Source organism: Ursus maritimus, unplaced genomic scaffold (assembly GCF_017311325.1).
Source record: "Ursus maritimus isolate PB19 unplaced genomic scaffold, ASM1731132v1 scaffold_7, whole genome shotgun sequence".
In the NCBI taxonomy this organism is placed as follows: Eukaryota; Metazoa; Chordata; class Mammalia; order Carnivora; family Ursidae; genus Ursus; species Ursus maritimus.
This window is the reverse complement of record NW_024426885.1, coordinates 9,384,465-9,411,097: the sequence shown is the minus strand read 5'-3', so window position 1 is coordinate 9,411,097 and position 26,633 is coordinate 9,384,465. Positions and strand designations below refer to the sequence as shown.

The following is a 26,633-nucleotide window of genomic DNA, read 5'->3' as shown; positions in this document are numbered from 1 at the left end:
GCAGGGGCGTGGTGGAGGGTGGTGCCGTGGCTGTGACCGTGACCCCTTGCCCCACCCCCTTTGCAGAGGACCCGCTAGGAGGTCCAGGTATCAGCTGGTGCCTCCGGCCCAGTATTTTTGCAGCGAAACCATTGGAAGGAAAGAAACAGAGCATGGTGTCACCTCTTACCTGAGTGGGTGTTCCCTTGAGAGCCCTGAGGACCTTTGCTGCGGGGCACAGGTCTGGGGTCTTGTCCTCACTTGTCCGGGGTTCCAGAGGTCCGGGTGTATATTTTGGCTTCTTCTTACCCGTGCCTGTCTCAGGAGACCAGAGCACAGAGCATAATGTCTTGACGTGTCCTGTCTTCTCTCTGTTCTCAGGGCAGGAAGACCCCAACAGTTTGCGCCACAAATACAATTTCATCGCCGACGTGGTGGAGAAGATCGCTCCTGCCGTGGTCCACATCGAGCTGTTTCGCAAGTAAGGACGGCCTCCTTGTTTCCCCACGGCCCCTGTGGGGCTGTCTCTGGGGCACTTGGAAGTGTCCAAGAGCCACTGAATATGTCCCTACGGGAAGATAACTCTTCCCCCTTAGGACGCTTTCCCTTTAGACTGTTGGAACATACATTCTTGACCCTTCTAGATGATTTCAGAACCTCTAGCTCTGAAGAGAGTCCCTAAGAATATTTTGTAAGTGGAATTTTTCGATGCTTGCTAAGATCGGTAGCCTTCCATTGTTTTAGTGTGAAATAGACCCGCCATGTCAAGTAAACGCCTAGATGCATGTTTCTGTTACAAAGCCAGTGAATCGGTGTGTGGAAGAGTTGATCTGAAGGTACTGTGGGCTTAACTGGGTTCTTCTCTGGGTTCTAGGCTTCCTTTCTCTAAAAGGGAGGTGCCGGTGGCCAGTGGGTCTGGCTTTATCGTGTCCGAAGATGGACTGATTGTGACGAACGCCCACGTGGTGACCAACAAGCATCGGGTCAAGGTCGAGCTGAAGAACGGTGCCACCTACGAAGCCAAAATCAAGGACGTGGACGAGAAGGCAGACATCGCCCTTATCAAAATTGACCACGAGGTACGCGTGCTCCCTCCGGAAGACCTGAGTTCCCAGGTGGCAAAACCCGGAGAAGTCAGGGGCCCCAGAGCACCCCGATTTCCTGAGAACCAGTCGAGCCTGGACCCCAGCAGAGCATTTAAGAGATACTGAGTGTGGCCTGCGGTGGGGGAAAGTGGGGGGAGCTCATGGAAGCTTCTTTAATAAGCAGACTATAAGATCAGAGTTTTAAAAATAGAAGCTTACATTTTTATAAAAGAAAGCAATAGGTTTATAAAGAAATTAGTAGGTAAGCAGTGAACATTGAGTCTCCCATTTCTGACGCAACTCTTGTTCATTTGTGTTCGTTTTTGTTCATTTGTGCATTTCATGGGTTCAAAAACAAACCAGGTCTTCCAAATTGGGTTTTTGCAGGGTTACTGGATGTATGCGTGTGGTTTTTTTTTTTAAGATTTATTTATCATTTGAGAGAGGTGGGGGAGGGAGAGGGAGAGGGAAAGAAAGAAGCCCAAGCAGACCCCCCACTGAGCAGAGAGCCACTCACAGGGCTCGATCCCACGACCCCGATCATGACCCGAGCTGAAACCACGAGTTGGACGCTTAACCAGCTGAGCCACCCAGGGGCCCCTCTAGATGTGTTTTAAAACAATCCTCCATTCTTAAAAATGTTTTGGAAAGCTTGAATTAAAGCAAAGCTAATGGATTTCTTTCTTACAGAACTTCTCAAAACTTTTCATATGCAGATGCACACAGGGGTCTCCCACAAAGGGTGTGCACTCCAAATGATAATCGTCTGAGCTTAGAACTTTTTTTTTTTTTTTTTTTTGGCAAAACTGAGACATAGTGAGTTCAATCTGGGAAATGCTGTGTTTGAAAATGGTTTGCTTTCTATTTAAATATTCTCCTTGCAGTCATTTTGGCTCTGTTGGGTTTGTTTAGTGAAGGCTTCGTATCTGAAATGAAATCCAATTCTTACTCGACCATCCGCAATTTCCACTTGTTGGTATATGTGGATGGAGGAGGTTTGGTCTGCAGTGAGATTGCATTTTTTGGTTTCTTCATGCCCTTGTCATTCCTTCCTCTGCAAGGAAGGAAGACTCCCGGTAGGCTGGAGTCTTCTTGTTGGCGCAGGGAAAGATCCTAGACTGAGAGCCACCCGGGGTCTTCTGACGCAGCTCTCCGCGTACACTCTTGCCTGGATGTGGGCTGTGCGGGCAGACCAGTGTAGTATCCCACGGGCTGTTTTCTGTCTGTGTATTGTGCATCAGGACAGAAACAGGCTCCGCAGTGGGTGTAGGAAACTGGCCTTTAGTGAGGTCTCAATCGGATATCATTTCTGTTAGGTAACTGTGGAATTTCTGGCAACAGCTATCTTCGAAAATGTGTTTATTGGTCACGACATAATCATAAGGACTTCTGCTTGATGAGCTCCAACGCTGATCCAGCCTCTGTGTTCACTTGTAACTCCCACCTAATCAGCAACATAGCTGTATCATCCGTATTTTACGGAGGACGAAACGGGGGCTCAGAGAGCTTAAGTAACCTGCCCGAAGTCACACAGCCACGCTCCGGGGAAACTAACCTTCCAAGCCAAGCCAGGCTGCTGACTCCAAGTACCCCAGGCCAGGGCCGTCGCTGGAGGGATGGAACCTGGCCTTCTGGTGGGATGGGATGGCTGGACTTTAAATAGCCCCCGGGAGGGCTGGTGCTTGCCTGTTTAGGAACATGCCGCTAGAAAGGTGTCCAGGATGTGGTAGTCTCACCGGAAGGAGGCTAGCCAGAATAGCACATCCTGTGGCCACATGCAGGACTTTTCAGCTCCCCCCCAGGCCCTGGAAGGCAGCCAGCAGCGGGGCTCTCTGCAGGCAGGGTGCTGGCCCGGATGCTGCGTGAGCCGCTGCCACTGAGTAATTCTGTGTTTGGAATGCGTGGGCACGTAATGTGCCTCTGGCCAGGGGGAGATTCTTTTCAGATTTTGAGCCAAGGTGGAGACTGTATCCTTGTGTCATCCCCGACATGTCCAGGCAGGATGTGAAAAATCTCAACGGACCGGCTTCGCCGTGTTCCTGACCCGGAGTCAGGAGTCCCCAGGAGTCCAGCCCAGTGCTGGCAGGACCGTATTTGAGGGGTGTTTCTAGCTCAAGAAAAAGATGCTTAACGTTTAAAAGTTGAACTAAATGTAGCTTTTCAAAAAGGAATCGGAAATGAATGGATATTAAATTGCAGACACCCACACAAGGGACGGGTTTCCACTGACTAAACTGCTTTTTTTTGCTGATAGTAGTTGGAAGTGGGGAGAGTAAAACCATCTCTTCCAGCTCTTTCCCTTTTGTTCCCTTAGTTTGATGATTGATTATTTAGGAGGGGGCGGAGACGGGCTTGGAATGAGGCTCGGTTTGGGAAGAGCCTCTCCTCCCAGCAAATCCAAATCCGCCGAGCACACGGTTTAATAAACTGCAGGCTGTGGACGGGCTGTGAGCTGGCCTTGCGTTGGGTCACTCTCAGGAACAGCGAAAGGCGAGAAACCGTGGGGGAGAACTCAGAGCAGGCAGAACAGAACCGACACAAATTGGGCCTGAGGATCGAAAATCATTCCAAACGGTGCCTTTCCACGTGAGGCTGTGGCCCAGGCTCCCGGGACTGTTTTCTAATAACCCAAGGAAATTGATGGGACCGCCCGCCGTGTCCATGAGCTCAGTGGCTAACTTGGTGGCTCCCAGCCTGGGCCCGTTTCCTCCCCCACCATCAGGATTTCGTTTGGAGGCTCTGCGTTACTTCAACAGCTATTGTCCTTCCCGAGTGTGGTGTTCTTAACACTTTTTTAAAAAAAGATTCTTTTTTAAAAAATTTATTTACTTTAGAAAGAGAGAGAGAGCGTGCATGCAAGTGGGGGGAGGGACATGGGAGAAGGACACAGAGAGAGAAGCAGATTCCCCACTGAGCACACAGTCTGACTCGGGGCTCGATCCCAGGTCCCTGAGATGGTGACCTGCACTGACCTGCACAGGAGTTGGATGCTTAACCAACCGAGCCACCCAGGCACCTTTCAACACTGTTAAGGAATAGAAATTACCATGGACACCTGTTGTACTGTCCCATTGTCATCCAGCGAATCCCCCCCCATCTCCTGGGAACAACAGCTAGCATTTCCTTTGGGGGCTACATGTCCCCCATGGGACAGTCTTGGTGGGACCGGCAGTCACGGTGCCCCACCCTCCGGGGCCAGGGGATGGACACAAGACCCGTAGATCAAGCAGACCCTCCCCTCGGAGGAGCAGCTGGGTGGGGGTCACCCTCACAAACACTGGTGGGCAATGCTGGTAGAGCCCCTGCTGCTGAGCTCCCCCCCCGCCCCCCCGGGACGCTGAGTTCCCACCCTTTCTGACCAGCTCTGTCTACTTTTCTTTCCATTCTTGGAACTCCCCTCGCATCTCCAGTGAACCCCCCTTGGCTTGAGATTGCCAGCGACATGTCTGGGCTTGCGACCAAAGAACTCTGTTTTTGCTTCTCGCTGCTGAGAAGACACATGTGCACTCACTTTCCCTGCTGAGCTTTGAGACTGGAGAGTGTTCAGAAGAAGGCTGGCCAGCAGAGCGGCCTGGTCTGTCCCCCTGTCTCCCACCCCCGAAGCTGGGGGAAGAAGGTGCCCCCCCTGCAGGCCTGTCCCCTCCAACCACAGCCCGTTCTCTGCTTCTGTCCTAGGATTTGCACCTCCTCTTTCCTGGGGCTTGCTTCGCATCTGGGACTGCCAGCTGCAGGCAGGAGGGACAGTGTGTATGCAAACATTTTAATAGAAAGCAGCTTTGAGGGCAGACTAGTTCAGCCTCAGATACAAACTGTTTCCAAATGTGTTCAACATGACACGGGCCGTGTTTGCAGAACATTTAACAATTTTATCCGGAGGCAGCACTTTTTGTCTGTGCAGTTTTTCCCTGAGAAGTTCGGAAAGAGAGGGCAAGGGAGAGGGGCAGAGAAGGAGAGAGGGTGGCTATCGAGGGAGAGGTACAGGGAGAGCAATTTGGTCTCTCTAGGCCCGACTCCAGGGCAGAAATACGGGGGGGATGTTGAAGAAGGTAAGAGGGGGGAAAAGTACTCTTGTTACCGCGGTTTTCCAGCGGTTGGTGAGGAAGCGCCGAGTTCGGACCATGTGCTGTCTACCCTTCACACAGTTCCCGCTGTTCTCACACAGAGAGCTTAGCTCCTTCCCCAGGGCCTCGGGGGCCTGGCCTGATGGGGCGCCTCCCCCACTCCAGCCTTACCTCCTCCTTCCGCCCCTCCCCCACTCTGCCTGGCCACCCCTCCTCTCTTGCCTCCCACCCAGGGCTTCTTTCCTGGGGGTCTTGGCCATGGCTCCCCACCGTGTCTCCAGAGCTGGCCTTCCCATCCTTCGGGCCCCCCACTAAATTCTGCCCTAGACAGCCCTTCCCCAGCCCGCTACCCAAGGCGGCTCCCCACATCCCAGCCCCAGACGGTCACATTTCACTCTGCTCATGTCCTTAGTTAGCATCGTTGACCGTCGTCTTATTTGTTGCTCTCAGTTGGCCCTGCGGGGGTGTGAAGGACACGCCGGTCTTAGGCACTTGTCAGGGGGTCGGCGCGGGACAGCAGGGTCCCAGGACGAGTCCAAGTGCCCTCTGCTCGCTGCTCCGAGGCCCGGCAGAGCGGGCTGGCCCGGGACCCGTTGTCTGCCTAGGACGTGATGGCACTGCGGGCAGGCCACCACTCTACCTCCTCCCCGCACCCCCCAGCCAGGGCTCACCCGGTTTGGACGGCCACCTGGCTTCGCGGGGGCTCCGGGAGCTCTGTGGTCTCGGGAAACTCAGACGCGGCCCAGGCAGTGAGGTTTCCTGTGGGCCCTGCCCCCTGACGCCAGCCACCGGGGAAATGTGTGCAGGCCGCCAGCTTGAGGCCTGTGAGGTGTTTTTATTCCCTCGCCCCCAGGCCTGTGTCCATCCCCGGCCACCTTCGGGCCCCTTGCCACCTACAGGCCAAACCCGTTTGAAGTGGCTGAAGAGGAAGACTCCCGGGCGGGGGGCTGCTTTGTTTATAGAGGGTCCTTTTACTGCTGAGTGGCCACTGGGGCAGGAAGAGGCGCCAGCTCTGATCCGTGAAGCTCAGGACAGGGGTCACTCTGGGCCGGGGGAGGGGGTGTTGGTGTGGGGGAGCCCTGGGCCTTCCAAGCACGGGTCCCAGCCGCTGCTCAATAGCGTCTGTCTTCTCCAGGCCTGTGTCTCAAGCTCTGGCCCGGTGCGGGGTGACTCTGCCCCGGGTCCTCCGAGAGGAGGGTCCAGGTGGGCTGGGACGGTGGCGAGGGCCGGGGGTGGTGCGGTGCTCGGCGTGACTCACAGCAGCCCGCCGGCCAGTTCTCCTTAGGCAACCTGATTGTCGGAAGGCGCTGACTCAGCCGCGTGAGCTGTCCAAGAGTGAATCAGATAACGCAGAGCCTGTGCTGGAATGGCCTCGCATCTTCTGGAGTCTGTCACTCATCCTCGTAAAGCAACTGGGAGCCCGGGCAGTGGATCGCACTGCCATAGTTACCCTCTTATTTTGTTTCTGTGTTTTTCCATTTTGGATTCTTTTCCCCAGTCCCTCTGTACGGATCATTTTGTGGTCTCGCTGCCTCTGTCGCAGAGCTTAGAGGGCTGCCTGCCGTTGCCTTTGCTGAGGACGCCACGGCCCCTGTTGATGTTACAAGGCTTCTGTTACTGTATTGATTCTTACCATTCGGAGAGGGTGGGAATCTATATTTCATTAGGTAATATAAACCCAGGCAGCGAAGTGGAGGCCGGCCCTCATTCCTCTGCACCGCCTTTGTCCAGAGGCCGATGGGGACGTGGCTCCTTCCACTCTGATTGCAGCTCCGTTTGGAATGTGAAAATGTTTCAGTTCCCCCAACTATCAAAACCGGAGCCCTTGTGTGTTCTCTGGCCCCCGTTCAAGAACTTAGTTGATTGTTAAGGAAATTCTTTGGCTATGTTTTTCTCTTAATATGGTAATGCCTTTTTTCACGTTGGCGCTCTGTCTTCAGGGAATTGGATTAAGACTCTTATTTATGGTTCTGACAAAGCAGTTCCCAGGTTGTTGGGACTGAATTGGTAGGTGCCCCATCCGGACTGTCTCCTGTCTCCTTTGCTGAGGGGGGAGGGGACTTACAGACACACGCTGCTTGCATTTGACAGTTTACTGAGTATGTAACAATGTGTGAGAGTCCAGGGCTGGCCAGCTGCGGCTTGCAGGCCAAATCCGGCCCTCCGTCTGCTTTTGTAAATAAAGTTTTATTGCAACACAGCCATGCCCATGATTTAGAGTCTGTGGCTGCTTTTGCCCTGTATCAGCAGAGCTGAGTCCTTAGGATGGAGACCACATGGCCCATGAAGCCGAAAGTACTTACTCTTTGGCCTTTCCCAGACGATGTTGGCCAACCCCAGTGCAAGACAATTAACACCTTGTCCTAGAGAAGCTGAGCGCGCTGGAGGCCAAGGACGCTCGTAAGACCCAAGCGCCTGGTGACCAAAGGGGAGAGCACAGAGAGGCTGATTTCATTTTCTCTTTTTCTCGGGGCGGGTGTGTATGTGTGTGCGCGTGCACACATGTGCTCAAATTGTGTTTCTTTGCTGCTGCCGCTGCTTCGCTTTTGCTGGATTAAGCAGAGAAACCTTATGTTTGCTCATTTCTCTGCATTATCAGTAGAATTCCAAGATGTTTTGAAAATGATTATCCACTTTCAAATCTGAAAGATCTTTTAAGGTCTGCTTTGTTCATTCTCTTTGATGGCTCTTTATTCGTTCCTGGATTCTGTATTTCCTGAGCGTCTCTGTTGGCCCAACACAGTGTTAGGTGCTGAGCGTGTATGAGCCGTGCACGAGAGCCATGGGACCCCGCGATGAGAGTCTAGGATGGGAAACAGGAAAAGTGGGATAAATACGGTAACAAGTGCAGAAAAGGAACGAACAGAGGAGGTAGAAAGCACCGGGGGCTGGGGAGGCCTCTGCAGTTAGTGTAGGCAGGGAAGCTTACGTTTGGGGTGACAGGAAGGACAGGAAGGACAGGTAGAGCCAACCGAGGGGAAGATTAGGGCGCAAGCCTGGAGGACCTGGACCTTGGACCAAGTGCAAACTTATTTCTCAGTGAGTTTATTAGAGCCCTTCAGAACCCAAGCCGACGTTTCTGGTTAGCTGGCATCTCTGCATCTTGTCTACATTTCTTATTGGCCTTGTTCTTGGGGATTCTTAGTCATATACTCTGGAAAGCTCTGGTTTTTTATGTAGTCAGTCTCCTGAGAGTCTGAAGGTGCAAAGGCTTTGTAATGAACTGGTTACCTCTTTCCATAACAGTTTAGATGCAATTTCCCAAAACTGGTTTCCTAAAGTCATCATGACCACCTTCTATGGTGAGGAAGAAATAAGACATTCTGGTGAATCGAGGACTGATTATTTAATACGCATGCTAATTAATGAGTCACTTTTGTTCTTTAAGGCACCAGAATCTGATAAGGAGAGTGTGTGACTCATGGTATTTCCCTCTTTGCTTTGGCTACAGGGCAGCTCATAGAAACCATTTGTGGTTAGAATATTCTCTATGACCCCATTTTATGCCATGAATATATGTTAATTAATGTATTATAATAGGCCCTGTGCCACTGACCATCTCAGATTATTTTTATGTTGAGGAGGTGGTACATTATACATCTGTAAAAAATTTTAAGCATAAATCTGAAAGGAAAGGTATATCCTGGGCTTCTCTGCATACAGGACAGCAGGGGCTCTAAGTGGTCACGGGGAGCGAGGAGCCAGTTCAGTTCAACAGACATGGGGTGGTTGCTGTACGTTGTGCATTGAATGGACCGGAGAGAGACCACCCCCTGTCCCTTTGGGAAGGATCTTTTAAAGTCTGGTTTGTTCATTCTTTCATTTTTCACTTTCGTATGCATCGATTTGTTTTAATCAACATTTATTGGCCAAAAACTCTTGGAGCAACGTCCGTGAAGTTGAAGTCACTGGATGGAAGCGGAGGGACCAAAGGGACTGGCGTATGCAAAGACCAGAGTTACGCTTGGTGGAGACAGTGATTTGCCTCCTCTGGGTGCCACAAATTTTGTAGTTACTGGCCGCTGGGCTCCCATATAGAACCGTTGACATTTTGTGGTTTAAACAACAAGAGTAAGGGAATTTTCAAAATGCCCATGTTTCTTGATCCAGCTTGAAGGAGACTAAATATTATGGTGGGGTTCGTAAACAGGGAGGACGAAAGTGGTTGTGTTTGCTCTTTCTCTTTCTTGTGCATGATCGTGCTCCGTTCCTCTTTCTCTCTCCCCCGACCCCCCGCTTCTCCTGTCTCCCCCACCTGAGCGGTGGAACAGTCTTAGATGCCGATGCGTCAGCAGCCTCTTTTGCTTTTCCGCGGGAAGCAGGCAAGTTCTAGGGCTCTGCTTCTTGCTGGGTATGGGGGACGTGCTATTTTCTCCATCACATATTTTTAAAAGAAAATGAAAGGTTAGCATAACTGTTTCCAGAAAGCACGTTGAATCACTCCGTTGAGTCCCAGCCAGCCGCTGCAACATTAGCCTTTGAAGCAAGCTTCAGCCGACACCCAGGACCAGCCTGGAAGCCCCAGCCCCTTGAAAACGAGCGTGCTGGGTGGCTGGCGGAGGCCGTGGCTCCTGCGGATTCGGCAACAGAAAATATTTTTGTAACAGAAGTACTTTATACTTTCCAAGGAAGAAAAAGAAGTAGTCCACTTGCCTCATTAGGCTAAAAAAAAAATGTTTTTTTTCCCTTTTAGCTTTATTGGTTTATTTTATTGCCCTTCCCTGCAAGCTTTAGGAAAGGAGAGAGCACTGGAGTGGGCACTCGAGGCCCATTAGGCCAAAGCCAGTGTGGCCCAAAGCTGCAAGACTGATAGGCCGTTGCCGTCAGAGCCTCTCTAGCTGACTTCTGGCTGAGCCAGCATCTGGAGAATTCCAGTAGTCCCTTCTCCGCTTCTGGCCCGAGCTTGTGGGCTCATCTGAGCCCGTTGCCGGGGGTTGTATGAAAAGAGATTTATTAAGGACTGTGGTGCCTGTTTTGACCTCACCGATTGAACCATCATCTGCTAATAGGTTTTTTGGAAATCAGCCAGGTCTTTTGGAAAGGACCCTAATCGTCAGAGCTGGGATGACCTTGGACATTACCAGCCTCAACAACCTTATTTTAGAAGTGATAAAACCGGGACTCAGAGAAGTCCATCAAGTGGCCCAAGGTCACAGAGTGAGTTACTACAGGACCAGGTCCAAGCCCAGCTGTCCTGCTGCCCGGGACAGGGTGCTCCTGGGATCTGCGGAGGCTGAGGTGGCATCTGTGTGTGTGCCTGTGTGCGTGTGTGTGTGTGCATATGGTGTGTCTGTGAGTTTTGTCTGAGTCTTTGCTTCTGCAGCACCCTTGGCTGCTGCTGGAGAAGCAGCCCGAAGCAAGCCATCCCCCAGGGACCTTACCCAGCACACACCCAGATTTTCTTCCTGGGGGCTCCAGGGGGTTGTGATTCACCTTCAGCATGAGTCCAGGCCCCAGGGAGAGTCTTCGAACCAGGGGGGTAGGATGGGGGCACTACACAGGCCTGCCTTCAGGCCCCAGCCCGGGCTTGTCTGAGGACCATTCAGGCTCCCGGCATCGGAGAGACAGCACGGCCCAGGCCCTCCACTGGAGGACTTGTGCACTAGGCCTCCTCTGGCTGGTTTCTGTGCTGCTTGTCCTTCAACTCTCCAGCTGCCTTGTTGGGTGTCATTTCTGCTGCCCTCACCCGCCGCTGTGCAAAGGTCCTGTGCTCTGAATGTTTGGGCAGCAGGCTGGGTAGGCTGGAGAGAACACCTGGATTGGAGGCACGGGGAGGACTCCAGTCCTGGTACTGCCACCACCTAGCTGTGGGGACGTGGGCAGCAGAACAGGCAGGACGATCTGTCCCACCGAGTGGCTGTCTGTAAAGGCTGAGGGAACGACGGAGCAGGAGGCACGTAGGGCATGTGTACGAGGGGTGGGTTTGGCCAGGCTCTGCTTAGATCCCTTGTGTCGGGCACTGACCAACACAGATACTTAGTGACCATTACTTTATTTATTTATTTATTTATTTATTTATTTATTTATTTATGGATTTTATTTATTAGACAGAGAGAGCAAAAACAAACAGGGAAGCGGCAGGCAGAGGAAGAAGCAGGCTCCCCGATAAGCAAGGAGCCCGATGTGGGACCCCATTCCAGGACCCTGCGATCATGACCTGAGCCGAAGGCAGACGCTTCACCGATGGAGCCACCCAGGCATCCCCCCCCCTTTTTTTAAAAGATTTATTTATTTTAGAGAGAGATTGAGGGAGAGGGAGCGAGGGTCCTAAGCAGACTCCACACTGCGCACAGAGCCCGCGGTGGGGCTTGATCCCACGACCCTGAGATCATGACCTGAGCGTGGGACAGCCAACCGACTGTGCCAGCCAGGGGCCCTCATGACCATTACTGTTTTTCAAAGCAGATTTCTCCTCTTGCTCCCATCCCCAACCCCCAAAAACCTGCATGAAGGAGCATATTAGAGCCCTTCCCAAACAGAGTTCAGTATTAGGATTGCTGCTCTAAAATGACCCGTTTTCCCCTAAGCCTGGGTGGATGCTGACGGCCGCCTCCCTGTGGCCTTCCTCCACAGCGTCCACAGCAGACAGCCTTCCTCCTGCTGGTACAGCCCTGGTCCCTCCTCCCGTGACCTACCTCCTAACACAGGCAAATCCTGGGGAGGCTAAGGCAGTCGTGGGGGCCGTGTTCCCCTTGCTGAAGAGTGGTTGAGGGTCTGCCATTATGACTAATTGCTGGCCGATGACCCAGGAGGAAGAAGGAGCTAGGCCCCAAATTCTTTGCTCTTTGAAAGAGACACACAGGGAAGAAAAGATCCTTTCACTTCCCCTGGGCATAGTCGTGTCTTTACCTGCGGCTGGCATGGAGGTGGCTCAAGTGGATCAGGCAGAAGGAAGCATAGCCGGGAGTCTTTGAAGTGCTTAGCCCTTACGGAACATTCTGGACTGAGCTGACCACGGCAAGGGAGATTTGGACTTTGTCTTTTTTTACTGCCACGTGACTCCAACCCATCAGCCAGTAGGCCTGGGAGGCGCGGATGGATTGATTGATCTTCCGTGTTCGCTGTGCCCAGCCCATCGGAGACGCCCAGTGGACGCTTGTTGAGAAAGTTCTCTTTCATGTTGGTGGTGTTTCACGGGAGCAGTGCTGCCAGGCCTGCGGGTTGTTTGTTTGTTGTAATTAAATGAATGGGTGAGCCTTCCTTGATGATGCTATGCACCAACCTCTTCCAAGTTTTAGCATTAAATCTGCCACACAAGTAGTATCCTGCCTATGGCCAGTATTCAGTAATTTAACACAGACGTGGTGAGTCTGGAGTCCACACCCAGGACTTCGGATACCCTCACCTGGGCTGCTTCTCCATTGGCCTAGGTGGTAGTGGGCTGAACACCCAGGTGTTAGGGGGATTCACGTTTTCTTAAAGTCGCTCTTCGTGGTGGTGGGGTGAGGACGTCCTTGAGCATTAGTGAGTCACCTTGCAGAAAGCCTCCCCGCCTCTCATGGGCATGAGCGTGACCATGAGAACTGGCAGCACGATGGACGCACCTCGAAGGACTTGGGCCAGATGCGAGCCCCATGCTCTCCGGCTAGGGCCCCCAAGGCTTCCTTCTCGGCTCCGCTACGGAGCCTGGGGATTTTGCTTTGGTCATGTACGAGCTGTCCCGCCCCGCTGCTGTGGTGTGCACTCCCGATTTACCATTTCATCCCCCCGGTGGTTAGAGAGTCTGACACGGGAATGGGAGCCGCTCGCCCCCTTACTTCCTGCCGAGCGGAGGAGAGATGTCTGTGTTTTGCTTCAGAGGCGTGCTGCGAGCCAGGCTCCACGGAGGGGTGAGCTGTGGGAAGTGGCTGTCAGGAGAGGGGCTGGCTTCTCCGACAGGGCCTGTGGCGGGGGGCCACTTCAGAAGGAGACTCAGGCCGAGTGTCTGCTCCGGGAGCCTTGGGGCACCTTTGATGTGGGTGGCTTGGGAACCAGCCTTCAGATGGCACTGCGGGGTGAAGCCAGGAGTGAGCGGACCGGTGCTTCCCATCTGCAGGTCAAGCCGGAGGGGTGGCTTGGCGCTCGCAGCCGGGTCTGCATTTCATCTCCCCCAGGCCCTCCGTGGAACGTATGTCTAGACAGCTATGGAGTAAAAACGCTCAGTAGTTACCGAGTGCGAGTTTGGCCAGCCACAGGTATAGCTGCGTTGAGCAGACAGACCTGCACTGAGGACTAGCTCCGAGGAGCCCCACTTGGATCTGGAACAGCCGGAGAGCCTGATGCTCGTGGGGCAGCAGCACCTGTGGGGAGCGGGGGACCACATGGCCCCAAAAAGGCATGTCAGCTTCCTGGAGAGCTGTAAGTCTGGCCTGACCCACGTGTCCATCCCCTGTCACCCCCTTGCAAAGATTCTGCCCACAGTGAGATTCCAGGTTAACGCGAGAGTTAGGAAGCCTGTTCTCTTCTTTAGCCGGGCTGCTCATTCGCTGGGAGGAGCCACCCCACGTCTGAGGCTCAGTTCCACCTCTGTAAAATGGGGGGACGCCCGCCAACGCCCCTGGTGGCCATGAAAGGCTTTGTCCGCTGGGAGATAGAAGGTGCATTCTTTTAACGTCAATCAAGGCCGCCTATTAAAAGCCCCGCCCCCTTGGGATGTGTCCGCTTGCTTATTGTGGTCTACGATTGTCCTTCATGACCTAGAAGATGCTGGAGGGAATAAAAGCTTATACAAGGCAGAGCTGATGTTGCCTATGGGTACCAACAGTACAGGTTTGACTGGCCACTTGGGGTCAGATGTCCCCCTGTTTTGTTCAAGTGAGGACTGGTTCTTGGGGAGACTCTGGGCTAGTATCCCTGGTGTCCACTTGTCCAAGCCCCTGTGGTCCCTTGAGTGTGACAACTTCACAGTGTGCTGGAGGTCCGGGCCCTCCCCAGTGAGCGCGGCACGGCAGCCGGCAGCACACAGGCCCTGGGGGCTCTCCCCTCAGCGGGGTGTCCCTCCTCTGTCCTCACAGCTTCCACTGCCCCAGAAGTGTTTGCCTCCCTGTCTCGTCCTCTGGGCCTGAGCTCAGACTCGGAAAAGAAGAGCTCAGGGGGTGTCGTCTTTAGGCCCCTCTGCTTCTGAACCCCAAGAACTGGGAGCCTGCGTCTGACCCCTTCCGAGGGGATGGAGGTGGAGGGCGGGGATAGAGGGTACCTAAGGGCTAATTAGGATCTCCACGGTCATGCCCCACGGAACTTTCTGATGTGGATCCCAGTTTGTGGCTGAGCTGATGTGGCTTGGGCCCACCTCTCTGTTTGAACTTGATCTCTTTGCCTTGAAGTTGGTGAAAAGCAACGGTGATCTCGGGCAGCCAGACATACCCAGCCCCAGGAGCCTTCGCTGCCATGTTTCCCCTTGCCCAGCCCTGAAGGAGCAGCAGTGTCCCCAGTGGGCCTCCTCCAGAGTGGCCCGGTGCACATCACCGGCCCCGCTCGCTCACCCACTGTGGCTGTCGGATGAAATCATTGCTGGCAGGGGTGGCTGGCATGGGCCCAGGGTAAACAGGCCGAGCTGAGCTCGCTGGCGTGCCGCTGGACGCTGAGGAGCTCGGGGAGTGCAGGGCGGAAGGCCTGCCCCTTCCAGAGCAGCACCGGACACTCTGGCCTCAGGTGACCCCAGGGGTCCCTGTTAGGGTAGCCCCGAGCCACCAGCCTTTTCCTGGGTGGAAGGCTGGGTGACATGGACTAGCTTGTGGGAGTTTAGATGGTGGGGTCTGCACAGACCCCCATGCCGGCAACAATTACCAGCACGTAAGTGACGCTTACCTGTCCCACTAACATGGCGCTTCAACGAGCCAGGCGATAGTTAAGAGTTGTTCGGGTCTTGGCACCTCATTCTTACGACCGGCTCATGAGAGAGGTGTTCCATGGTATTCCCATTTTCCAGGTGAGAATACTGAGGACCGGAGTGGTTGTAAACTCGGGCCAGATCTTTTTTTTTTTTTAATGTTTTTTTAAAATTACATTATGTTAGTCACCATACAGTACATCGCTGGTTTCTGATGTAAAGTTCGATGATTCCTTAGTTGCGTATAACACCGAGTGCACCATGCAATACGTGCCCTCCTTACTACCCATCACCGGTCTATCCCATTCCCCCACCCCCCTCCCCTCTGAGGCCCTCAGTTTGTTTCTCATAGTCCATAGTCTCTCATGCTTCATTCCCCCTTCTGATTACCCCCCCTTTCTTTATCCCTTTCTTCCCCTACCCATCTTCCTAGTTCTTATGTTCCATAGATGAGAGAAATCATATAATTATCTTTCTCTGCTTGACTTATTTCACTAAGCATTATGTCCTCCAGTGCCGTTCATGTTGCAGCAAATGTTGAGAACTCGTTCTTTCTGATAGCTGAGTAATATTCCATTGTATCTATGGACCACAGCTTCTTAATCCAGTCATCTGTTGAAGGGCATCTCGGTTCCTTCCACGCTTTGGCTATTGTGGACAATGCTGCTATGAACATTGGGGTGCATATGGCCCTTCTCTTCACTACGTCTGTATCTTTGGGGTAAATACCCAGTAGTGCAATGGCTGCATCTTTCAAAAAATAGAAACAGAAGGAAAGCTACCAAACTCATTCTATGAGGCCAATATTACCTTGATCCCCAAACCAGGCAAAGACCCCCTCAAAAAGGAGAATTACAGACCGATTTCCCTAATGAATATGGACGCCAAAATCCTCAACAAGATACTTGCTAATAGAATCCAACAGTACATTAAAAGGATTATCCATCACGATCAAGTGGGATTCATACCTGGGATGCAAGCGTGGTTCAATATTCGCAAATCAATCAGCGTGATACATCATATCAACAAGAAAAGACTCAGGAACCATATGATCCTCTCAATCGATGCCGAAAAAGCATTTGACAAAATACAGCATCCTTTCCTGATTAAAACCCTTCAGAGTGTAGGAATAGAGGGTACATTTCTCAATCTCATAAAAGCCATCTATGAAAAGCCTACTGCAAATATTATTCTCAATGGGGAAAAGCTGGAAGCCTTTCCCTTAAGATCAGGAACACGACAAGGATGCCCACTCTCGCCACTATTATTCAACATAGTACTAGAAGTCCTTGCAACAGCAATCAGACGACAAAAAGGGATCAAAGGTATCCAAATTGGCAAAGAAGAAGTCAAAATGTCTCTCTTTGCAGATGACATGATACTCTATATGGAAAACCCAAAAGAAGCCACTCCCAAACTATTAGAAGTTATAGAGCAATTCAGTAATGTGGCGGGATACAAAATCAATGCTCAGAAATCAGTTGCATTTCTATACACGAATAATGAGACTGAAGAAAGAGAAATTAGGGAATCCATCCCATTTACAATAGCACCAAAAACCATACATTACCTTGGAATTAACTTAACCAGAGACATAAAGGACCTATATTCTAGAAACTATAAATCACTCTTGAAAAACATTGAGGAGGACACAAAAAGATGGAAAAATATTCCATGCTCATGGATCGGAATAATTAACATAGTTAAAATGTCCATGCTACCCAGAGCAATCTACACTTTCAATGCTATCCCGATCAAAATACCGAGGACATTTTTCAAAGAACTGGAACAAATAGTCCTTAAATTTGTATGGAACCAGAAAAGGCCCCGAATCTCCAAGGAACTGTTGAAAAGGAAAAACAAAGCTGGGGGCATCACAATGCTGGATTTCGAGCTGTACTACAAAGCTGTGATCACAAAGACAGCATGGTACTGGCACAAAAACAGACACATAGACCAATGGAACAGAATAGAGAACCCAGAAATGGACCCTCAGCTCTTTGGGCAACTAATATTTGATAAAGCAGGAAAAAGCATCTGGTGGGAAAAAGACAGTCTCTTCAATCAATGGTGCTGGGAAAATTGGGCAGCTACATGCAAAAGAACGCAACTTGACCACTCTCTCACACCATACACAAAGATAAACTCCAAATGGATGAAAGACCTCGGGCCTGATCTAATCAGGCCTGGCCAGGAGTCTGTGCTCTTGACAGCTCTCCTGGGCCTCTCACTGGCTGTGCCCTCAGGGGCATTCCTTCTCAGGCCATCTTAGATCCTGTCTTCAACATTCCTTCCTCCTTGAACTTTGTGGCCCAGCTCTTCCTTATTTGGGGTGGGCGGGGGCCTTCATGGCATAGTGCTGTGGAGCTGATGAGAGAGTCTAGGTTCGGGGTCGCAGTCCCGGGGGTGAGTCTCTGCTCTGTCTCAAGTCACCTAGTCTCGTGGAGCCTTCATTTCTCCGCCTGTGAAATAGCCCAGGGATCACCCCCTCACCCCATCCGCTGGTGTCTGCACTATCCCTGTCCAAGCAGATGTGAAAGTAACCGCTGGGTCCTACTCACCCCACCTTCCTGCCGCCCCCCACCTCTTCCTTTCTTTTTTGAGGTGGACAAACAGAAAGGTGCTGGAAGTGCAATTCACTTGAGGCGGGGGCGGGGTCTTGGCTTCCTGGGCCTGGTCCCCTTGGGGCAGCTGCTTGTCTTGTTGGGGAACAAAGGCAAGAGGAACTCAGGAGGTTTGCCTGGCTCAGGAAGGAAGGGAGGGGGAGGGCCTCAGGCCTTCCCGATGGAAGCCCGGCTCTCCTCAGCCCTGGCCACTCCAGCTGGCTTGATTTCGTCCTGTTTTAGTTTGAAGACTCGTTTGCAGCTTCTGACTGTGCCCAGCCCTCCGAGCGCATCGGGGACAGGGCTTGTCGGGTTAGTCAGTTCACCTGGGCGGGGGAGCAGAGGTGGTTGATGGAGGGTCTTTCCAGGTGAGGAGAGAGCCTACTTCTTGGGTCTTGGTGTTGGTGGAGGGGTGGGGGGCGCTGGATGCCTTGCCGCCCCAGTCGCCTCCCTGCCCCTCACGAGAATTGCCCTGTCCTTAGCACGGAGACTCACCCAGTGGGTCCCGTGCAGTTCCAGCCCTCGGGGCTCCCGACTCCCCAGGGCTCCGGACGGGTGTACCTCTGATAAGTGGGGGCCGATCCAACCTTCCTTCCACGCTGGGGTATGTGGGCTCAGGAACCTTCCAGGCCTCTTCACTCTCTCAGACGGCCTTAGGCAGCCTTGCCCTAAATCCAGACTTTGTGTCCTGGCCTCAAGGTTTCATTAAGTCTGTGCTGATAGCTTCAAGATGTGTGACCCCGAGATGGCCTCCCGTGACCTTCTGTGTTTTCCTTGGCCAGTGGCTTCAGTGGTCCCTGGCCCCACGACAGCTTGCAACATGCCGATGATAGTGGGTGGAAGGGGCCGCGTGGCCTCCGCCTGGGAAGGGGTGACGGGCCTGACCTCACTTTCCCACAAGGCCTGTCACTGCGTGGCACTCCCCGACGTCTGTGCGTCTGTCCGTTCTGTTAACCAAATGCAGCAATGCCACCCTTGTGCTTCCAGGGAAGGCTGCCTGTCCTGCTGCTTGGCCGCTCCTCAGAGCTGAGGCCAGGGGAGTTTGTGGTCGCCATCGGAAGCCCGTTTTCCCTGCAAAACACCGTCACCACCGGGATCGTCAGCACCACCCAGCGCGGTGGCAAAGAGCTGGGGCTCCGGAACTCGGACATGGACTACATCCAGACAGACGCCATCATCAACGTGAGCCCCGCGGGGTCGGCCCGGGTGTGCGGAAAGCCGGGCTTAGGAGCCAGGGGTGGAGTCAGGACCCTCGAGGTGCCGGCCAAGGAGTTGCCCTTTGTACCCCTAGAGCAGATGAGGCTGAGGGGTGGTCCTCATCCTTAGCAATGTCCAGGGCTCCAGGGACTCTTGCGAAGGGGACTTCAGATACGCCAAGGTCTGCAGCCCAGAGGAGCTCCCCATCCCACCCGAGGGGCCATGATGGCTCCTCTGCTTCCAGGCCCCTCGGTGGACCTGCCTTTGAGGCTTTGTGCAGAAGGGATGCTCCCCCTGGCCTGGTACAGACACTGTTGCCCCCCCTCCCCGCCCCCTGCCCCCAGGTGTTCACTCTGCCTTGGGGCACAGTCTGAGCGTTAGGCCCATACCGTCCGATGTCTAAGGAGGCCAGGCATTGCTCCCCACCATTTCATCAATGGAATCTTTTTTAAATCACATTTTTTCCCCTTCAGCTGTCTTTTTACAGGATTGACGTTTCTAAAGAGCAGTGTTGCCCCCTCCCCCCACGTACATCTGTTTAATAAATAAGAAAAAGTGTGTTCTATGCACTTGCTGCCTCTAGTAGGTTTTATTCCCAAACTTTCTTGTGATCTGCATGAAGTAATGGAAAAAGAACAAACCATGTGGATTTCCAGCCCCAGCAGCGAAGCAGGGATCACGGGTGGGGGGAGGGCGGCGCAGATTTGGAACACCCGAGCCAGCTGGCAGCCAGGCTGTTGTCAGGAGAAGGAAGTAGTGTTGGGTGTTGTCAGGAGGTCATAGCTGGCCTCTGGGCTTTGGAGCCAAAAAAAAAAAAAAAAAAAAAAATCCCATTTATGGCATATCCAAGACTTTCTGAAAAATTTTAAGGTCCCTTTTTCCAGCAAAATATTAGGTCGACAGGAACAAATCCGAGAAAAGAATCTGTAGTGGGGGGCGGGGGGGCGGGGCCAGGCAGGGAAGTACTTCGGGGCATGTAAAGACATGAACTCATAACCTTTTCATTTTTGCTTAATTTCAGTATGGAAACTCGGGAGGCCCATTAGTAAACCTGGTAAGGCCTTTTTTTTTTTTTAAATCTATGTATATGCTTTCTTTCTTTCTTTCTTTTTTTTTTTTTTTTTTTTTTGCTTTCTTTTCAGACATGAACTTGCCAAAGCACAGTATCTAATTCTTTTAAAGTGAAATCTCTGAATGTACTGTATCCTTGCAAATTACCCTTCTTATCTTTTCTGGAAAGAGTAAGGCCTGCTGGAGTCGGGGTTGGAAGTGTTATACCAGCAGACACGCTTGTGTTTCAGAGTTCCAAGTCAATGCAGTGGAATTCAGGTCCGATCCAGGAGGAGCCAGAGGAGCAGGCCTTTATTTTGAAGGTGTCAGCAGTTCCAGCCTGTTACAGAAAGGCCCGGCCTTCAAATGAGGTCTCCAGGCCGCTGCAGGAGCTGGCTTGGCCCGTCCACAGTCTTTGTCTTGGCCGGGAGCCCTCCCTTAAGACCTGCCTGGAATGAGGAGTTGCCCCCGCTCACAGAGATGTCACTTCCGTCTGTATTTAAATATGTAAACGCACGAAAAGGGAAGCCTGAGAATCTGTCAGAGTGAGGCCCACACAGTACAGGGGTCCCCCAGCTCTATTCTCACGTCCCTCTATGAAACTGAGGCCATCTTTAGCAGGGCCCAGGGCGGGCGTGCCTCCTGGAAGGTTCTCGGTGCCAGGGACCGAATTCCCAGTGCTGCGGGAAGTACCAGGAGGGATGGAGGCTCGCTAGGCAGTTTCCCCTTCTCAGCCTGGACTGCACAAGCCGTGAACAGTAGCGTTAGGACGACGGCCGAGTGACGTGAGGCGAGCCTGCCCTTCCTGACTAGTGCTCACTGAACGGTGAGCCTGTCTCGAACCGAAGCACGTCCTGCAGACTGGCTTCCTTTGTGGTTGAAAGCCGGTCTGTGACACGCGGAGGACGTGAGGGGGCGGTACCCCGCGGCCCCTGCAGCCTCCAGGGCTGCCCAGACAGCGCTGCATTTTCCGGGGAACCCCAAGCGCGGAGGTGGTCCTCCCTGGTCTGGGCAGAGGCATCTGAAGATCCCTGGAAACGGAAGAAGCCGGCGGGTGTGGACAGCCACCTAAAGGGCTCTGAGACTATCCCCTGGGAAAGGAGCAAAGAAGCACCTGGAAGCTCCCTGCTTCAGGCTGTTCCTATGGCATGGTGGTCCCTGAGGACCGAGCCTGCTGTGTGTCCCAGCTCCCCTTGCTAAGCATGGCTCCGGCTGCCCGAGCGATGCCTCCCCACGGCGGTCCTCCCTCCAGCTCCCCCACCCCACTCAGCAGCTCAAAGACTTCCTTCACACAAATGATCCGTTCGCTTTCGGTGCGTGTCTTCTGGCAAGCCTTCATGGATTCAGCAGGCTGTTTCCATCTCGCTTTGCAGGACGGCGAAGTGATCGGGATTAACACCCTGAAGGTCACAGCTGGAATCTCCTTTGCAATCCCATCTGATAAGATTAAGAAGTTCCTCACCGAGTCCCATGACCGACAGGCCAAAGGTAAAGTGCCGCCCTCACAGCCTCGGGAGGTTCCGGTAGGAAGACCACACACCTGGACAGAAGCCAAGCCTTTCAGATCCAGAAAGGAGATGGGTTGCACGTTGTTAGGCCCCTGGGATTAGGTCACAGGTGTTGGACCCTTGACCATGCATGTTTCATATGGTTTAGTCTTGTATATACCAGGCATGATCGTAAGTGGTTTCTAGACATCGTTTTACTTCATTAAGTTCCTTTGCCCTATCCGGTGGGAAGTATTGGTCCCATTTCACTGCTGAGAAAACTGAGATTCAGGGACATCATTCATTCCACAAACGGTTATTGATCCTTCTGCTTGGGGTGAGGCCGGGGGTTGCACGGCTCCGCGGGGGCATGTGTAATATTTACCTTCTGCCTGGGGGAGAAGGAAGGATGACCGTAGACAGGCAAGATTTCAGATACCAGTGATGCTTCCCTGCAAACGAAGCCGGGTGGCGAGCTGGGGAGTGGCGGGGTTGTGGGGGGTGGCATTCCAGACCCAGGAATAGCAGACTCAAGGCCTCCACTGGGGGCAGAGCATAGCGAGTGGGTCTTGTGGCTGGAGTGCGGTGAACGTGCGGAGTCGCACAGATGGATGTGGAAAGAGGTCAGCCAGGGTCACAGTGGCCAAGGTGAAGGCCTTAGGGCACACGTCCACATGTGCAACAGGAAACAGGGAATCTCATGATCTGGGGGATGTCTTTGAGAAGTCTTTCTCATGGTGGGTGGAGACTGCTAGAGGGGCTGGGTAGAAGCCGTGGGCCTGGGTAAGAGGCTCTCCCAGTCACCCACACCAGGGTGGGACGAAGGGGTCATATTCTGGATTTATAGGAGGGATAGAACCTTCATCAGATGTCAGGATAAGGCAAAGAGGTGTAAGTATCATTCTAGGTTTTTGGCCCTTAACTGAAGCGACGGGACTTTCCCAGGTCCCAGGGCAGGTAGGGGTTCTGAACGGGATCCGAACCACAGCCTCAGTGTACCCCAATGGGCCTGACTTTACACTGCCGACCGAGGGATTGACCCTCATAGCTCCTGGTGTCCCCAGGACAACTGCCACCTAGGCTGACCTCTTGTCCTTTTGTTGTCACACCAGGCAAAGCCATTACCAAGAAGAAGTATATCGGCATCCGAATGATGTCACTCACCTCCAGGTGGGTAAGCAGGACTTCGGTGTCTGTGTCTTAGATTTAAATAAACCTGAACCTCAGAAGGCTCTCACGCACTGTGAAAGAGAAACCTTATGCTGCCCTAAGCATCCCAGTTTCTGGTTAAAATTGAGAAACATCGGGGCACCTGGGTGGCTCGGTCAGTTAAGCATTTGCCTTCGGCTCAGGTCATGATCCCGGGGTCCTGGGATCGATCCCCACATTGGGCTCTTTGCTCAGAGGGAGTCTGCTTCTCCCTCTGCCTCTTTCCCCTCCACCTCCCCCCTGCTCTCATGCTCTTTTGCTCTCTCTCAAATAAATAGAGTCTTTAAAGAATAATTTAAAAAATTTGAGAAACATCAGGAGAGAGAGGAAGGGCCCTGAGCCTAGGCCTCTGGTTTTATCCTTCTGTGTGTGTGTGTGTTGTGTTTGGAGCAGGTCCCTCCTTCTAGAAGATTCTGCCCTCCTCTTTGAAGGCTGCCCTGAACAGGGCGGTATGTTGGTCACTCTCCCTCATGCCTTCCTTTCACCACTTGTTCTGTTGAAACCCACATTCCAGGAGTGCCCCAAGTGCCTCCCTCAGCCCAGAGCGCCCCGCCGCTCCTGAGCCCTGCCGCACGTGGGCTGTGGCTGCCGGAATGCTGGGTCAGGCCCCGATGACGGATGGGCTTGTTTTCCCCAAGCTGGTGGAAGGTGCGGCATGCGGCTGCCAGCCTCATAACATACCGCTGTTTTAATCTTGATGAAAAAGTCTGGTATCATCACTTGAGTCCTGGTAACAAAAGGCGTGGTTGAAACGCTTGTAGGTAAAGTCAGCAAAGAGCAGAACATATTAATATAGGCATTACTACATTAATTATCGTAATTACCTTATTATTAATTAATCGTGACTATATTACTATAGTTCAGATGCGTATTATGAATGGTGGCACCATTTTTGGCACCCCCGGGTAGGGACTGAGTTGCCAAGACTAAAATGTGAATCAGTTACTTGTCTTGGAACCGTGGGAGACAGGGGTATGGGGACGGAATCTCGGCCCTGGCATCTGGCTTCCTGCGTGCTTGTCCCAGCTCTGCTACTTCCTGGCTTAGGACCTTGGGAACGACTTGACCTCTGTGCCTCAGTTTCCTCCTCTCTGAGACAAGGATAACAGTGCAGGCATTTGGGTGTGCGGTGAGGACCGAGTGACTGAATGTGTGTCAAGGCTCGGATCGGTGGGCGGTGACAGTGGTCATTGGCCACAGTGACACTAGCCACTATTTATCACGCGCTTGCTGTGCACCAGGCACTGGGCCGGGTCCTGCATCCAGACGATCTCACCTAATCCTCAAAACAGCCCTATGCCGTAGAGTATCGTCATTATTCGTATTTTGTAGGCGAGCCAACTAAGGCACAGAGAGGTTAAGCACTGCCCGGGAACACACAGCAAGTGGCAGAGCTGGAGCTCCAAACCAGGTCCACCGCTGTATTATACTCACTCCTTAAGTTCTGGTAGCTACATTAACTAATGAGTAAACTTAGTCATAGTAATGATAAAGCACTGCCCTTCCTGTTAGCCAGTAAATCTTTGAGCCTAGTAGATAGGCGATTTCAAGCAGAATCAAAGCTCCTGGAGGCATTTTATGTTGGAAATCAGGGACAGGAGGAGAAGCAGGGTGAGAGCCGAGTCTCAGGCGAGCGAGACCCCTCGTTACTTACTGTGAACGTCGGTGCTTTTCCTCCTGAGCAGCAAAGCCAAAGAGCTGAAGGACCGCCATCGAGACTTCCCGGACGTGCTTTCGGGAGCGTATATCATCGAAGTCATTCCTGATACCCCAGCAGAAGCGTGAGTTAGAATTATCTTCCCTTTGCCTGATGACCTTGTGGTTCCCGGGGGGCAGTGGGGAGGAGGTTATGTTCTTTGCGTACCGGCTCAGGTGGTTGTGAGGATATCCCTGAAGACATGGTTGGACATCCTTGGTCAGTCTCTCCAGCCAGACCTTCTGCCCTGATTCAGCTCAATATCCATCAGCAAAAGGGTGCTTCCTGTCTTCAAAAATCCTCGCTTCATGAGGGGTCATTCAGGTTGGAAAGAGCAGTATCGAACTCTTCCTGAGTCTCCGGAGCAGGCCTGGCTGGGGAAAGAGGGTTTAAGGGGTGGTGTCCCTGAGATCTTGGGCAGTGGTCTCATCGTAGGCCCCCAGATGGACACCTCTCCCCGCAAAGAAGGCTTCTCTGTCTGTTACCAGTCAGGCCATACCTGTCCACACCTCCAGGAAATAACACAGGTAACATCCAAGTAGCACGAAAAAAAGGAGCTCAACCAGCAGTCCTTGTTTGTTACCTCTCCTGACAAAACGTGCAGAGAGAAGAGCTAGACCAGGGGCCCACAGCCTGTTCTCTGGAGGCTGGATCTGGCCCACTGCCCGCTATAATTTTATACGACCGTGGGCTAAGAATAGCCTTTCATTTTTAAAAGGTTGAAAAACACTTCAAGTAAGAGTAGTTTTTTATGATACATAAAAATTATATGAAATTGACATTTCGGGGTCCGTAAGTGAAGTCGACTGGAGCACAGCCAGTAACCTGGGCCATACTCAGTAGTCGTACTCAGCCTGCAGTGGCTTTAGGGCTCCAACAGTAGAGTGAGTGGTGATGGACGCCAGATGGCCTGCAAAGCCCAAAATATTTCCTATCTGGCCCTTTAGGGGAAAAGTTTGCGGGCGCTGTGCTAGACCATTAAGGGCCATAATAGCTTATTTGACACTGTCGTACGTAAGAGTGAAAGTTTCAGCAATAAATCAAAGGAAGGCCTCATAATAGAACCATTCCACCTGCTCCCCTGGGAACTGCCTTCTGAGTTGTGACACCCATTACAAGCAAGTTGGCCACGGTCATGGAACATGGTAGGTGGTATATGACACATCCTTGCCTCCTTTGGGGTCAGTCTGTCACCCAGTCATACCGGTTCTGGGAAGTATCTCCGACTGGACATGATCGATGACTTGGCCTAAAACTGTCAAAAGGAAATCGTGGACCCCATTGGTATTTTAAGCCTTCTCACATAAGTTAACCCCTGCCTCACCTGATTTGCTCTGGGCTTCTAGGTTCTAAGCTGTGCCCCTGTCAATGTCCGGTCGAGCACCCTCCATGGCAGATAGACCAGGAGTAATGGAAGCATTAAGCCTGTGTTTCCCTTTGTGTTACAGTGGTGGGCTCAAGGAAAATGATGTCATCATCAGCATCAACGGACAGTCTGTGGTCTCTGCCAATGACGTCAGCGACGTCATTAAAAAGGAGAACACCCTGAACATGGTTGTCCGCAGGGGCAATGAAGATATTATGATCACAGTGATTCCGGAAGAAATCGACCCGTAGGTAGAGGCATGAGCCGGATTTCATGTTTCCCTCAAAGACTCTCCCGTGGACGATGCACGATGACTGGGCTGGTGGCACGGGACGCCCAGGAACGGGACCACCATGTTGCTTGTCCAGTGGAAACACCTGGCCAACAGAATCCTTCTTGATAGTTTGCAGGCAAAACAAATGTAATGTCGTAGACCCGCAGGCAGAAGCTCGCCCTTCTGTATCCTATGTACGCAGTGTGCTTTTCCTTGCCAGCTTGGGCTGTTCCCGCTTAGACAGTCAACGTTTGTCTCTTCCTTTTACCGAGTCGTCATCTTAGTCCGACTAAGACAGTTGATGTAACGCATAGATGGAGGAAGGTCCCACGGGAGCCAAGATGGTTCTGGGCACGTTTATGCTTTCCTCCCAGTCAGCACCCAGAGGAGGTCGATGCCGGAGATCACGGGTGGGTGAACATTGGCTTCCAAAATGGCCAGAGTCGCCTCTTAGGAAGCTCTTCGGAACTGGGAGCACAATGACTTTGAGTTTGAGCTATTAAAGTATTCATACTCTGCTTCCTGGCGTGCTTCTTTGCCCTTTCCCTGTGAACAGCTGGTTGCAGTCTCTTGGAGATGATTACAAGGTCAGCAGCAGCTCCTCATTAAATCACAATGTCCATGCAGTGCCGAGCCTGAAGACTTCACCAGTTATGTCAAAATCATCATGTGGGGTTCTACCGGTGTTCCGAACCGTGCTCGGCCACGCTGGCTTCAGACACGGGGTGTGAGGACAGTTGCCCTTGCGTCGGAAGCTTTTCAGACTAAAGAGAATTTGCTGACCCAGACATCATGCAGTCAGTCAACAAAGATTTCCT

General features: G+C 52.4%; 1 protein-coding gene across 1 annotated transcript in view; it reads left to right on the top strand.

The window, feature by feature from the left end:
- HTRA1 (HtrA serine peptidase 1) overlaps window positions 1-26,333 on the top strand; it is a 52,146-nt gene extending 25,813 nt beyond the window's left edge. Inside the window, exons 2-9 of the mRNA XM_040624481.1 lie at window positions 361-460; window positions 854-1,058; window positions 18,524-18,718; window positions 19,755-19,787; window positions 21,157-21,271; window positions 22,383-22,440; window positions 24,165-24,260; window positions 25,624-26,333. Of these exons, the coding sequence (XP_040480415.1) occupies window positions 361-460; window positions 854-1,058; window positions 18,524-18,718; window positions 19,755-19,787; window positions 21,157-21,271; window positions 22,383-22,440; window positions 24,165-24,260; window positions 25,624-25,792 (971 nt within the window). The 3' untranslated portion in view covers window positions 25,793-26,333. The remainder of the gene's footprint in view (window positions 1-360; window positions 461-853; window positions 1,059-18,523; window positions 18,719-19,754; window positions 19,788-21,156; window positions 21,272-22,382; window positions 22,441-24,164; window positions 24,261-25,623) is intronic.
- Window positions 26,334-26,633: the final 300 nt, after the last annotated feature.